This window comes from Gymnoscopelus braueri, assembly GCF_963280865.1.
Source record: "Gymnoscopelus braueri genome assembly, chromosome: 16".
NCBI lineage: Eukaryota > Metazoa > Chordata > Actinopteri > Myctophiformes > Myctophidae > Gymnoscopelus > Gymnoscopelus braueri.
In genome coordinates this window covers 17,326,042-17,338,908 of record NC_137616.1, presented here as the reverse complement: position 1 = coordinate 17,338,908, position 12,867 = coordinate 17,326,042, and the positions used below count along the sequence as shown (strand labels likewise).

Sequence of the window (12,867 nt, the reverse complement as noted above, 5' to 3'; positions counted from 1 at the left end):
ATCAAAATGGCCAGTATCAGTATTCTCATTCTTATTAATCACATGAATGCTAGCGTTCCTATTCTGGGAATACCATAATAGGCAAACATTCGTCGAAAATCGCTGATCTACAAGCTCACAACAAGTATATAGGGTTTGCGTGCGTGCGTGCGTGTGCGTGTGTGTGTGTGTGTGTGTGTGTGTGTGTGTGTGTGTGTGTGTGCGCGCGCACAGCTCACCTCTCGTTTGACAGGCTCCGGCAGCATCATCTGCAGCAGGCCCATCTTGCCAGCTTTGGCCTCCTTGGTCTCCTCCTCCCCGGCCTCCACCGCCTTCTCCTCGTTGCTTCTCACCTCCTCCTTCTCCCCGGCGCCGGCCTCCTCGCCCTTCCCCTCCTCCGGCTCCCCGAACACGTTGGGGTCGATCAGCAGGAGGATGAGCTTCACCTCGTCGCTGGACAGGGCGCCCATGACCAGCAGGTTGCCGATCAGCCGCAGGATGGGGACGAACTGATACTCCACGCTGCCACCCACCGGGTCTCGGATGTGGGTGCCGCCGCCGTGCACAGCCTCCGTCAACATGCTGATGGCCTTCTCCTTCAGGACGCCCAAGGGGATCTCCGGGCTGTGGAGGAACAGCGGCCGCTTGGTGCCGAGCATGCCCACGGGGGAGAAGTTGACGCGGGGCTTGAGGGAGGTGCTAAGGCCCACGCCGGGCAGCGAGTGCCTCTTGGACTCGTCGGGGAAGAGATGGATGGAACGCGTCTCGTCCGTCACGGGAATGATGAACTCGTTGTTCATCATGAGACGGGCCTCCTTCGCCGTCTCAAGGTGGATGCTGCATGACGGACAAAGTACAATACCATGTTATTTAAACCACTTTCAACCTGGCATACCTATTTTGAGCCTGTTGTTTATAGGCGAACATTTTATCAAATCCCCAAATTTAAAAAAAAAAAAATAATAATACTCAAAATGTTAAAATTCGCGAAATAGCAAAAATAGCTTCTCTACAAGCTCAAAACAATGCGTTAAGCTTGTAGATCTCCTATCTTCATTATTCATCGTACAACAAAGTATATGGGGCTTAAGAGATAAAAATGTCTACAGGTGCAGGATACAGGAACTACTACAAGAAAGTGATTATCTGCACACCTTTCTTGCTGCTCCCAAAGTGAATTTTATTAGTACAACTCGACTGTGTGGTCTTCTTCAGGTCTGACAAAGACCACAGGTCAAAACATTGTACAAATAAAATTCACTTCAGCAAGAACGGTGTGCGCCGCTGTGCGGATAATCGATTATTTTCTTAAATCTCAAACACTATGATCCTTCAGTAGCTGCATGCCCTACCTCCCACAACCCCACCTATTGAATGGCAGCCAAGCATCCCCACCTGATGAGGACGCTGTAGAAACCCTCTCTCAGCATGCCGGTCAGGTATTGGTTGTCGATGGTGTAGAGGAGCTGCGATTGGTCCAAGTGGCTGACGAGGGCGTGTGCCACGCGGGTGTTTCCCAGGGCAGTCAGGGCGCAGTAAAGCTTCAGTGTGTGGTAGTGGAACTTCCTCAAATCCTCGTCCTCGGACAGCTCCATGACATCCATACACCTGGAAGGGAAAAGGAAAGGAAGGGATGAATGAGGACAAAATTCATACCAAGGTTATTCTGGCTTTGCATTTTTCAGTAGGTTTTTATTTTTCCTTAGTTTTGACTTTTTGTTTTCAATATCAGCTTAGCTGATAGTTTTTTTTTAAATGGGCTTGATAGTTTAGTTTAAAATGTTTCAAAAGGTTTTTTGTTTAGATTTGCTTGGTTTTAGTGTTTGTGTTGTTTTAATTAATATGGATTAGTTAGGGGCAAGATTAAACAACATCAGAAAAATAGCCACAAAAAAGCACATCTACAAGCTCACACGCATTGTGAGCTTTTAGATGTGCTATTTTTGAAGATTTTTGACAAACAGTAAAACTACGGATTTTTCGGTATGATTTTTGTTAGTTTTAGTTCGTTTTGTAAATACACAACAAATTCAGTTAGTTATCGTTATAATTTTTATTATTATTACTATTTTTTATTATTTTTAGTTACAATTTACAATTTGGCATTTAGCAGACGCTCTTAATCCAGAGCGATTTACAGTGATCAGGTAAATACAAATCGAATGCAGTGTAGCGCCTCAGTAATCTAGGATCATAGGTAAACCTAGAACCTAGCATCAATCTTAACAGTTATAAAAAATAAATAATCTGTACATTGAAACTACAATTAAAGCTGCACTATGTAACTTTCCTGTTCTACCTGGGATTTGAACATTTTTACCACTGAGCCTATCTGCTTGCTCAGGGGAGAAAGTGAATAGTGATCTTCAGGACAACATTTGTGTCAAACCAGAAACAGGATTCTGTCAAAGGGTAGTGTCCAACCTAGACACGGGATCTAAATGTCTCAATAGAAGAGCAGGGAGACCAAATACAACCACCCCAATTGTATAAATTATATTGTATTAACATACTCTACCATACAGATTGGAGAAAAAAAAATATTCACACAAAGAAATTACATAATAGAGCTTTAATAACCTTGATTCAGACAGAAGCCATTTCAGTGGCTTAAAAATACCTTTGTATGACTCAACCATTTGCAGCCCCCCTGCAACCAATTTTACTTCCTGTAATCCCCCCTAATTTTCTTACAAAACCCATGGCCAAACCATTGTTTGAAAACGTACATCACGTTGCCGTACTGTAGCAACACCCCAGCAACCATGCAGTCAAGCAGCTGAATTATTCTCAGTGTAAGTAAAAGCTACCACAGCAACGTCTCACAGCATTGTTTACAAGTGGAAAATGAAAAACAGAAACCTCCATCTAAATCCAAAATGGTGGAGTTTACTGTGTACGGCCGCCAACATTCCATAAAGTAATATCAGAGCATAATGTGTGTGAAAGTGCATTCATCAATCATGGCAGCATGTGTCTGATAGCATTCTGGGAACCCATCGTCAAATAAAAAGGAAAAACAGCGCAGACAGCGTCTGAATCTGTTCTTGAGAGATTAGTCTGATAGTGATGGGACGATCATGAATGACTCTTTCTAAATGATTCGGTCTTTGGTGTGAACGTGAACGAACTCGGCCACTTCCTTAAAATGTTGCGTTCAGGCGTTAATGGAAGTCAGTAGTACTATCTGAGGATGGAGTTGCGGGTTGTTCTCCCCACTGCAGACTGTGGTAGACTTAGACATGGTCAATTAACACATTTCAGTATTAATAGAAGATGCAAATAGTATGCTACTATTCATGAACGACATCAAGTTAAAGACATGCTTGGAAATCGATAGTCATGTGATGTGAGTGTACTGACTAAGGCTACCTTGTATAAGATATAGAATTTGTGGAAATAATTCTCGATTAATAAAAAGCAAAAAAAAATTACGTGACATTATATATTTAAGTTATTTATAACTTAGTACACTATATTACAAAGAAGTGCAATGAGAACGACGTGAAAGACTGTGTGCTGTGTGTCTGTGGAGTGTGCAGGGAATGGATGCGCACAGTGCATGCATGTTAGCCCATGCGCTCCGCACACTGCGTGCAGAGGGAGCTCCGGGACGGAACAGGGAGCTTTACTGAACGTTGAACAAATCATTTGAACTGATCTTTGTCGTGAACGAAATGATTCGAACACTGAAATGAACGGTAATTCCCATCACTATAGTGTCTGACTAGGCCCTCTGTGCCCATTTCTCTTTATCTCTCCGTCTCCGCCTTGCTCTGACCTGTTCTCCTCGGGTATGTGCACGGCCATCATCTGCAAGGGCTCCAGGCACTGGATCACCCAGCCATGCCGCTCACTGACGCGGGCCGTCTCCACCGTGAGGAAGATGTTGGGCACACGGCTCCACAGCACAGACGTGAGGGTCTGCACGTCCAGCCGCGGCGGACACTGGGGCACAGGGTTCCTCAGCTCGCTCTTAAAGATGGCTGAAGACAGTGGCATGGCATCCTGTGTGTGTGTTTGTGTGGGAGGGGGGGGGGGGGTCACCACAGGGATAGAAAATAAATAAACAGTCGTGGAAAGTAGCCTAACTAAGTACCTTTACTCACTGTAAAGGTACTGTACTTTTACTTTACTTGAGTGTTTCCATTTTTTTTCCTTTACAACACGTCCCATTTAGAAAAATGTTAGTGCTTTTACTGGCACTTCAAGTATATTTTGATACCAATAATTTTGTACTGTACTTTTTACTCAAGTAAAATTTTGAATACAGGCCTTTTAATTGTAACTGAGTATTTCTACGTAGTATTGCGACTTTTAATCAACAGGAAAAATATATATATTTAGACCGCATTAAATTGCTCTGCATCTACAGTGACAATTATTATAAGGGGATGTATCTAATGACTGACACTAAATTAATTGCTGTCTCGCGAATTACCGTACTGTTATTTACTGTCTGGATGGGGTGTGTTAACTGCTGTTAACCGCAAGCATAGAGTGTCTTTGGTTATGTCGGCATTCCATTTACCACAGTGTTGGAGGTATGATGAGCAGTAGAATTTGTTTTAATAATTAATCAATCAATCAATCAATCAATCAATCAATCAATATGTTGAGGTCTGGAAAAAAACAAACCGGGATCTTGACAAATTCAAACTGGAAGAGGTTGGAGCTGGTCGGTCGGGCAAACACGGCTGGGAACAGTTTGATATTGGACTCCACCTAAAAGAGAAGACGCAAGGACCCAATCAGTGACTGTTGATGTATACAGTACGTGCGCTCACACTTGAAAGCTTGTAGATCTGGGTAATAATATTTGTGGTGATTATTTTCATGTCTTCTCCCCCAGGCCTGTATAAATAAGTCAGTGGTTCATCTCTGCAAGAGGACCTGAACACAATTACCCTGGTGTCAGAGAGCATTTAACCTCAAAGCTTTTGAATTAGCCTGCGCTTTAAATGTTTAAATACGTTACTATCAACGGCAGCCATCAGAGACCCTGGATACTCGACTTCCTCACTACAGCTGAAAGGATTTTGAAAGACCCACATCACCCCAGCAATGGAATGTTTGGGCCAGTGATATCAGCAAACGTCTGCACCGTCACAAAACCTCTACAGAGACACTGAAGGAGCAGGCTATCAGAGCTCTGAACAGTAACCTTTAAATACCTGCTCACCAACAAAACACATACAGTATTTTTGCATAACCCCTTGCATAAATTGTATGTTTTATTATTTAATAACTTGATAATTATAGTTGACCATAATACTGACACCTACTGGAGTATTAACACTATGTACTGTATATGCTAACTTATTCATCCTTCTACTGTGTGATTGTATATTCTATGTATGTCTTCGGTTGCAAATGTATTATTCATCCATTATTCTTTCTGTACAGTCTATAGACTCTATATATTTTGTATATTATCTTTTTTGGCTGCAACATATTATATATAGACATATCCTACCTAAATAACCAGGGAATGCACAATTCTAAACTGTATGTTCTGTACAGTATATTCTCAGCCCCATTAGAAGCAATTCAAAACTGTATATTATACCCTAGTCTTTCGTCATTCACGACACTTAATACATTTTTACTTGCCTAAAATGTCAATTCACCTCAAGAGGCAGTGTAAGCAAGAGGAAATGGGTTGGGGAGGAGCATGGAATAGAGAGAGCAAGGGATCAAAGGAAGAGGGAGGAGGAGGAAAGAGAGAGATGAGGCGAGTTCTAGGTGGTCTAGGATCACTTTCCAGACATATTTTAATGTCTATTCTGATATTGAAAACGATTTGTCTCGTCTAGTAACCTGAGGGTTTCATGGAAACACCAAGGAGCTGTCTTTTTCTGTCACGGCACTGACTCGAAAAACAGATGAGAATTCCACTATGCATTACCAAGCCAATCTTCAAGTGAGTGAGATTGTAGATGTGCTATTTACGGTGAATGTTTGCCTACTATGACATGCCCAGAATAGGGACACTAAGGTTCATCTGCATATGACAACCAGTCTTGGACACAGTAGTTTGGCCCAAACCTAGGCCCACTGCTTTGCAAACCAATCCTGTCATCGCCCCAATATGAAGAACCAAACTAAAGACTTTAAAATGGTTCTGCAATGCAGATGTTTAAATTTTTGTATGTAATTTATTTTTCCACCCAGTTTTAGCAACCAAAGCTCAGAGATTGTCATCAGTCTCTATTGAGTGATGCATTTAGAGACTTGTGAGTGTACACTGTATACAGTATGAATACGGTGGACCCTTCTGGACTAGTGATCTGGACATAAACAGATAATAATACTCTTGGGCTGCGCTGGTAGCAGTTTTGATGGATGTTGTGATGTATGATGGTGTTATACTGGAGCTCACTGCTAGATGAAATTCTGAATAATGCATTTTTGTTACATTTATTTTTCGATAGATTTGATTTGATGTGATTGATGCTATACTGTATTATTACCGTGCACGCTACAGTAGGTGATGGAATAGAGATATTGTGGACTGAGCGCCACAGCTCTGCACCTCACACTCTGGGTGGTGTTCAGTCTGAATGGACCAAACCACTTAAGATTCATATAAGCTCTATACTTTGCCATAGAACGAATAGAAAAAATAGCCATTCTTTTTCTAAAATCTATGAAATATTTTAAACTATTATACCCATAATGACATGTCCAAAACAGGAACACAATGGTTAATGACAAATGTTGTTAAATGAGCTCTGTAGCCAGACTTGCCATGGCTTACAGACAGTATACTGAGGTGGTTGCGATGACTACATAGGTTGTGAGCTAGAGTGAAGCCCCACAACAATGTGAGTCAGCGTTGTGCGTCTTGTCATACAGTGCATACATACAGTAAGGCACCGACATGACTCAACAACATTGTGTTCCGGTCCCATTACCTGGTATATGGTGGGCAGCTCGTGGCCGTTGGCGGTAAAGCAGATGAGACCGGTGGCCAAGTCCACCATGCAGCCGATCTCCAGGTCAGTGGTGGTGCGAGCGCTGGATGTGGAACCCACCGCGTCCGCTCCACACACCATGTAACAGTTACTCCTCTGGACACTTTAGGGAAGCAGTTTGAAAACATGAGCTTTTACAGTACAGCGTGTGGTGACAGAACGAGAACATGAACAAGAAGCTTATTTATGAAACATGGAAAAACATCATGAATAAGAGAGAACTACAAGTCAAGGTCTGTTATGAAACGAGATGGAAAAACTTAATGAATAAGAGAGAACCACAAATCAATAAGTAAGTACTACAAAAAAGGTTCCATCGCCAAAAAAAGGATTTGAGTTTGATTTCTGTTCTGCACTTTTCTGTTATTCCCCACATCTCCTGACCTTTGCTGACTTGTGGTTTCTACCCTCATTGAAATTCCTCGCCACTACCATTACTACTCTGCTTACAGAGGAACACAGCGGAATAAACGATGCAAGTCCTGCGAGCGGGTCTGAGGTTCTATCGACCCACGTTCATTATTCCACTCGGAGCCAACAAATCCTCTGTGTTAATTTAACCCTGACCCCAAATGGCCCCATAGGATTTCACTGTGCAGGTACAAGTAGTTCGCTGCAAAACACAAAGCGTGATGTGCATTATAGGATATTGACAAAAGCAAATACACAGTAAAATCATCAATGTTAATTTAACTCTTGAGAGTTTACAAATGGAACCAAATGGATCCCCCGTAAGGCTCCATTTGTTTCATGACTTTAATGAATAATTTCACTGTGTACAGTACATCCTCTTAAAAGAAAGGGAAATGGCAAAGTTCCACACATACTGTACTCACCATTTTAATACAGTCTACAGTACTGTAAGTACAGAAGCATTATCATTATGCTGATTGATGATGTTTGCTTTCCTTTTATCTATTTTGTAAATTAACATTTATATATTTTTTAAATCAAGAAGGGCTTGCCTCTCATGGACGCGGCCCCTCTCGTCTCCCAGGGTTATGGTGACGGTGCGCGTCTTGTTGAGGCTGAAGTTCTTGCTGTGTAAGTGGTAGTCGGGGGTGACCCAGCCCACCCACACGGATGCGGGGTCCTGGCCAGCAAATATTCTCACCGAGTGGTAATACTGCCAAAAACAACACAGTGGGGGGGTGGGTGGGAGTTAGCTCATACAGTTAATTTAATGAAAAGATACCGTATGTGTGTCACATTATTCCATTGGTGTAACTTTGAACATGAACCCGAAAATGGACATTCTGTCTACTCACCCTCATGCCCGTTGAAACATGGATAAAGTTGTTTGTCCACACAACACACGAGTTTGCCAGCAAAACATCATAGCAGCTTTCTCCAAAATATTCAATATTCAATACTTCAATGTGCATTCAATACAGTACAGTCAATGGTGACCAGGTTCCATAGAGGGCAATAAAGACAAAGATTACTCCATACTGCTCAAAAAGCATAATCCAGCTCCATGTTCTAAATACCAAACAGCATAAACACAAGAATTCTCCCCTATGTTTACATTCCTTCTGTCGTGTCACTACTTCTGTCACACCACATTCTCTGATTCACCCTCTATGTTCTGATTGCAGAAGTGGAGATAGGTGCTGCTCATCATAATCGGCTCCCTATAAAACATCTGTTCAACTGCTACTACTAACTGCCAGATCATAAACCCTGTTGCTGCCAGCCAGTCATGTTCCATCCCAGGCTTAGAGATTCTGTGTTCTCAGTAATTCTGTATATTAACCATTCTCTCCTGTGTTTGCAGTGACCATCCGTTCTGCCCCGTCTCTGGAGTCTGCCTCACTGAACTGCTCAAGCTACGTCTCATCACCTCAAATATTACTTCACTTGTTGCCTTGGCCTGGCTTTGGCCTGGCTTTCCTTTTGGCTTGTAATCAGAATACTGAAATAGACTTAAACTGCAAATTGTGGTTGTCTCTATTTTTGCATCTGTGTTATACAATTCTGTTGTGACAACCTTCGCAGAGGTTTTGAAAACTGCTGTAGTGAATATTTGCAGTCAAAGTGCGAAATACAGAATGTTCCCAGTGGACCCTGGGAACGTAGGTATGACCCCAGGCAGGAACAAAGCAGGGAGCAGCTTTGCATCAGAACAAACTAACAAGCATGGCTGGACAACAGAGAGGGACATAGATAAACAAGGAACACCTGGGCTTCTCTCGGAACAAGCACACACTGAGGACATAGGTGAAACCGTAGACATAATAGACAACTGTAGATGCCGCATTGGCCAATGGGATCGTCGGTCAATGTCGCCGCAATATAGACAGGGGCAACTTGCCATAACTTGACAGCAAGACATTACTTTTTACCAGTATTTTGGTATGAAAACCCACATTTTTATTTTATCCAAGTATATTTCAAACAAACCAAAACGAAAATCGTTTGAACATTTAGCGAGTTATGATTGTAATTGTGGAGAGACCTCCTGTTTCAATACATGCCACAGCTTGCACCCAGCCATAGGGTGGCCACGTTGACACATTGCTCCAACTAACAGCAGCGACCAATGCGGTATCTTATGAGGATCAGGACAGGGGATATGCAGTCCCTGTGACAGTGTGGCCAAATAAACTTCATCCAGGTTTCAAGTTGTCGTGGGTGTTTGTAGATAATGACAGAATTTTCATTTTTGGGTCAACTATTCCTTTCAAACTGGAGCTAGAGCACATCTGAATGAGTTGTGTTGTAGGCTTACAGTTGTGATACTTCCATAGTCGTCTTCTTTTGGAGGTTGACTGCAGGGACAAACAAAAGCGATATCTGGTTATCAACCACCTCATGTCGCAAAACAAACAAGCTAATTGTTTACTGTAATTGTCTTGATGGGGGTCCATGGCCAAAAACATGACATGAACAGGTTTGAGAATCACTGCTGTGTAAACTCTGTCTAACCTGAGCTTTTGCGATTCCTCTAGAATCATGGCCGTGGAATGGAACTCCACTGGCATGCTCATCCTGCAGTACACCATGTCGTTGTTGCTGGTCTGTGTTCCAAAGGTCTTGTGTGTCACCTTGAGGCAGGGGGGGCTGTCTATCGTCCCGTCAATCCTCGTCACCTGAGCAATCACAATCATGAAGACGGTGGCCATTAACCACTTGAACCCTATAGCATCCCTATTCTGGAAGGAACATTTGCAGAAAATAGCCGATCTACGAGCTCATGACACGTCGCAACGAGCTTTTAGATCTGCTATTTTCGCCTATTTGCCTATTTTCACTGATGTTCGCCAATTATTACATGCCCAGACTAGGGATGCTAGGGTTCATGTGTTTAAAGCCAAGGACTATGAGTCCAAACATGTTTTGAGTTTCAGACCAGCAATGATAAATAAGGCACCTAGGAAAGTGTTGATATATGAGGTTAATTAACATTTATCCCAAAGTTATACAGTACATTCATGGTTGACTGAAACATGAAACATGCAGAGGTGTGAAAATGTATTCTACAATGAAACAAGTACAGTAGTTGCAACAGCACTTTCTGGCTGATCTTCTCATTACAAGCCATTCAACTGCAAAATTGGACTACACAAGGAATTTTTAATTACCCAAGTTGACGTACATGTTTTTCATGTACTGGATGAACTAAATACCATCACTGTCGGGTGTAAACATTGTATGTCCAAAACCGTTGTTTAAACGTGTTCCAATGGATCCAATGTAGTTGTTTTTTATTAACAAGCTCTTGTTAATACTGTTCATTGGTTAAATATTTATAAAACCCACAGACAGACTTAACCTCTTTCAAACTGATGTCCCCATTTTGGGCAGATCTACAAGCTCACAATGTGTCTCATTGCAAAGCATTGTGAGCTTGTAGATCAGCTACTTTCACTATTTTGCATGTAGGGCTGGGGACGGTAACCTCAATACTGCGGTTATGTATATATATAGTCTACACACACAACACAAATGTATAAAAAATATGCATAAGCAGTTTGAGTTTCATTATTATCAAGTACTTATAGCGAACAACACCCATTTCGATGTGGTATGGTCATTTGGCCATAAAGTTGACCCCAATCAACTTTAACATCAACAAAGTGATGCTATTCATTCCACAAAAAAGTGAAGGTGCTGATGCTGCTGATACAGCAAATTTGATTCCTAAGCCAAATGTCAAATCTGCTATTTGGAAATATTTTGGGCTTGAGCCAGACGACAACGGCAAGCCAAAAAAATTTGATGAGGTAATTTGCCGCATTTGTGGCTTTAAGGTTCCTGCTGCTCGTGCAAATACGAGCAATTCAAGGTCGCATCTCAGAATAAATCATCCTGAAAAGTTTGCCGAGATGAACCGCGGCACCAGCGCCTCTGCTTCGGGAGGAGGACACATCTGGCCAGCGGCAGCTGGGGGTCTTCACATAGGTGATAATAATAATAATAATAATTAATAAGAATAAGAATAATGACGACGGCGGCTTTATAAAACCGACCATGGTTTATAAAAACGGGAGGGGTTTCACGCACGCGGTAAATACCGCCGTACCGTCGGTAAGCAGGGATTTTTTACCGCGGTACCTAAAAGACCATACCACCCCAGCTCTAAAATTGCACGACACTGTCATACGACGAAACATGCAATAATAGGGCATTCATTTTTGGGGGTGTCCATGCCTCTGCTATTGATATCTCCCCTCTGGGATTAATATTCTATCGCCAGCAGGGATATGTTTTATCCTGAATTAAATATTAAATGTAGACTGTCTGATATGTAAGTTAATAACACAAAAAGGAAAATCAATAATAGCTAAAATAGCAGATCTACAAGCTCACAACTGATCACGATGCAATGCATTGTGAGCTTATAGATTGGCTATTTTTTTACAAATGGAACCCTGTCTCTCAATGAAATCAAAACATCTGAGCAGTGACTGTGTGGGCTTTACCTCAATGTGGGGGTGTGACTCAGGTATGTTGAAGAAGGTGGGCAGGCGCTTGCTGAACCACATGGTGATGTCACGGTTCATGTTGACCGCGAACGGCTCAAAGCCCTCCTGGAGTCCACACATGGTGTAGTACTTGAAAGAGTTGGCGTCCTTTCCCAGGTTCATGCGGCCGATCTGTGACATTCCCAGGCTGCACACTGGGATTAAGCCTGGAGGGAGGGGTGGTGTTAGCAGAGTTTTTGTTATGTGTTTGTGTGTACCTGTGCTTTTGTGGGATTCTACCCTGGCATATTCCCTGATCGTTCATCTACAATGGTACAATAAATGGACATACTTTCTAAGGGTGCAACAGGTAATCAAACTAATCAATGTAACCGAATAATCAATTAAAAAAGAAAAAACATATATATATTTTAAATACAATAGCAAAAATAGCTCAGTTGTAAAACTCACCACCCTCCGTCTCAAAGTCAGTGAAGGCCAGCTCAGAGCCCTTGCTTGTGATTATGAGCTCTCCATTGAGGGTGAAAATCATGGACTTGTCCTCCATGTTAATCATGCAGCCAACCACGTCTCCCTTGTTCCATGGCTGCCCAAAGTATCGGCTACCGCGGTGCAGACGTCGACCCTGAGGAAAAACAAAACAAAAGCACCATTACTGGCTTTATGGAAAATGTGGATACAAAACATGGGCAGCAATTAGAGAAGTCCCTCATTTTCCAGCTGTCCTGTGGTGATGCTATATTACTATTGACAAGACTGTACAATATACAGTATATTTGTCACATTATTAACCACTTAAACGCTATATAATTCATTGACCGGTGTCCCCCGGGGGTCTACAGTATACTGTACTAAGTCCCCTGCTTTTTTCCGTTACACCAAATCTCTTTGCCGAAAATAGCTTATCTACAAGCTCACAATGCGTTGTGCCGTGACATATTGTGAGCTTGTAGAGCAGCTATTTTGCCAAATGTTAGCCTATT

The 12,867-nt window shown here is 42.2% G+C and overlaps 1 protein-coding gene across 2 annotated transcripts in view; it reads right to left on the bottom strand.

Annotated features, from left to right (window-relative positions):
* Positions 1 to 12,867, bottom strand: part of LOC308103350 (ryanodine receptor 3-like) — a 137,596-nt gene that overhangs the window by 95,497 nt on the left and 29,232 nt on the right. For both annotated transcript variants that reach the window (XM_080453269.1, XM_080453270.1), the window contains exons 20-29: positions 12,335 to 12,509; positions 11,882 to 12,090; positions 9,885 to 10,048; positions 9,688 to 9,727; positions 7,922 to 8,082; positions 6,897 to 7,059; positions 4,618 to 4,704; positions 3,761 to 3,987; positions 1,375 to 1,587; positions 219 to 816 (exon numbers count right to left, since the gene is read on the bottom strand). In XM_080453269.1, coding sequence (XP_080309395.1) covers positions 219 to 816; positions 1,375 to 1,587; positions 3,761 to 3,987; positions 4,618 to 4,704; positions 6,897 to 7,059; positions 7,922 to 8,082; positions 9,688 to 9,727; positions 9,885 to 10,048; positions 11,882 to 12,090; positions 12,335 to 12,509 — 2,037 coding nt within the window. The remainder of the gene's footprint in view (positions 1 to 218; positions 817 to 1,374; positions 1,588 to 3,760; positions 3,988 to 4,617; positions 4,705 to 6,896; positions 7,060 to 7,921; positions 8,083 to 9,687; positions 9,728 to 9,884; positions 10,049 to 11,881; positions 12,091 to 12,334; positions 12,510 to 12,867) is intronic.